The sequence below is a fragment of the Nicotiana tomentosiformis genome, chromosome 2 (genome assembly GCF_000390325.3).
Source record: "Nicotiana tomentosiformis chromosome 2, ASM39032v3, whole genome shotgun sequence".
NCBI classification, from domain to species: Eukaryota; Viridiplantae; Streptophyta; class Magnoliopsida; order Solanales; family Solanaceae; genus Nicotiana; species Nicotiana tomentosiformis.
Genome location: NC_090813.1, coordinates 188,459,395 through 188,461,675, shown reverse-complemented (window position 1 = coordinate 188,461,675; position 2,281 = coordinate 188,459,395). Strand labels below are relative to the sequence as shown.

Below are 2,281 nucleotides of genomic sequence, written 5' to 3'. Positions count from 1 at the left end.
GTTGAAGAAATTTGTGGAGACCCTCACAAAGGGGGCCCTGACATGGTATTCCCTCTTGCCCAAGCACTCCATAGATTCTTTCGAGATGCTCTTAGATTCTTTCATTAAGGAACATGCCAGTGCTAGAAAGGTACAGGCCCGAAAGGCTGACATATTTAGGATTGCACAAGGAGAATCTGAGTTACTGTGGGAGTTCGTGACTAGATTCCAGGAAGAAAGGATGTTGCTCCCAGTCGTACCAGACAAATGGGTAGCAGAAGCATTTACTAAAGGGCTGATGTTGCTCCCAATCTGAGAAGTTCCGATGCTTCTCAGAAATTGAAAGAAGGATGAGAATAAGGAGAAATTGAAGGATGATTTTGACACAGATCGACGGTCTTCAATGGGTCGATTTTGACTTATGAACGAGTAGAACGACACGGTAGAGGTTTTTGGTCAGCGGATATATTCTCTACCGATAGGAGAACTCATCGTAGTAAGAATAATAGGTCATTGAAGGATAAGAAGATATCGGGTTCTCGATATTCTTCCTACCCCAGGCTTTCCGAATACAACTTCAACGTCAGCGTAGTGGAGCTGGTGTCGGCTGTGAGGAGCATTAAAGAAGCACGGTCCCCAAAGCCAATGAGATCCGATCCTAGCCAGAGGGATCCTAATTTGTGGTGTGACTACCATGGGACCAACGGTCACCATACAGGGGGATGTCAACATCTGCTCGATGAGGTGGTGACATTGCTAAAAAACGACCATCTCAGAGAATATTTTAGTGACCGGGCTAAAAACAACTATGGCCACAATTAAGATAATGCAGAATCTTTGAAAGCCGGAGAAGATCCCCCATGCTTGATGATCAACATGATTTTCGGGATGGGGGGGGCAAGATTAATGGTGTGACATTTTCGATGGCAAAAAAGATGAAGGTGTCAATGATGCACCATAAACGACTCCGAGAACTCGCTGAGGATGACATTACTTTTACGGAGGAAGACACAGATGGACTGCTTCTGCCACATAACGATACATTGGTAATCTCTTTAAATGTCTTAGATTTTAAAATTAAATTTGTTTTGGTGGACCCAGGAAGTTCGGCCAATATTATTCAATGGAGAGTGTTGGAGCAATCCAAGCTCACTGGAAGTATCATTTCGGCCACAAAACTCCTCACTGGGTTCAACCTAGCGAGCGTAACAACACGAAGAGATATCCTACTGCCCACAAATGCCGAGAGGGTGATGAAGACGACCCTTTTCGAGGTGGTGGACGACAATATGGGCTATAATATTATCATGGGGAGGCCGTGGTTGCACCAAATGAAGGTTTTGCCATCAATATATCATCAACTGCTGAAATTCCCAACTCCCGAGGGAATTAAACAAATAAGAAGTGACCAACCGGCAGCAAGGGAGATGAATGTAATCTCAGTTTCCGGTAGCAAAGGGAAAGAGCATGCAGCATAGCAATTACAGGAACCGATGCCTGCTCCCGAACTGAGTGAAGTCAACCAGGGGGAGGAGTCATCAGAATCCTATCAGGTACCAAGATATTTCCAGGTACCAAAAGAAACAGACGCAACAAAATCCACAACGGAAGAACTTGAACAAGTTGTGTTGTTCGAAAATTTCTTGGAGGGAAAGTTCCACTTGGGGATAGGACTAAACCACGAGATCAGAAGTGGCCGTGAACAAACTAAGCCTAGATCCCAACATCCCTCCAGTAAGACAGAAAAAACGTCCTATTGCCGAGGTCAGAAATAAATTTGTCAAAGAAGAGGTAACTCGCTTGCTTGATATCGGTTTAATCTGAGAGCTAAAGTATCCTGACTAGATAGCTAATGTAGTAGTAGTTTCAAAGAAGAATAATAGATTTTGCATGTGCGTAGACTATAAGGATTTAAATAAGGCGTGCCCAAAAGACCCATTCTCATTGTCAATCATTGATCAAATGATTGATGCGACGGCCGGGCACGAGTTAATGAGTTTCCTAGATGCTTGCTATGGGTACAACCAAATCAAGATGAACCCAGAGGATCCGGAAAAAACTTCGTTCATAACAAATTTTAACACATATTGTTATAATGTGATGCCCTTTGGCCCAAAGAACGCCGGAGTCACTTATCAACGGCTCATATATAAAATTTTTGAGAAATAATGGGGAAAACTTTGGAGGTTTACATAGATGATATGTTGGTTAAGTCCTTGAATGCAGGTGATCATCTTAAACACCTGCAAGAAACCTTTGACATCTTAAGGAAACACAACATGAAGCTTAACCCTGAGAAGTG

The 2,281-nt window shown here is 43.1% G+C and overlaps 1 protein-coding gene across 1 annotated transcript; it reads left to right on the top strand.

Annotated features, from left to right (window-relative positions):
• The first annotated feature begins 902 nt into the window (after positions 1-902).
• On the top strand, positions 903-1,457 carry LOC138906272 (uncharacterized). Its single transcript, XM_070194807.1, has one exon. It carries the CDS (start codon positions 903-905, stop codon positions 1,455-1,457), a length of 555 nt encoding a protein of 184 aa, XP_070050908.1.
• Positions 1,458-2,281: the final 824 nt, after the last annotated feature.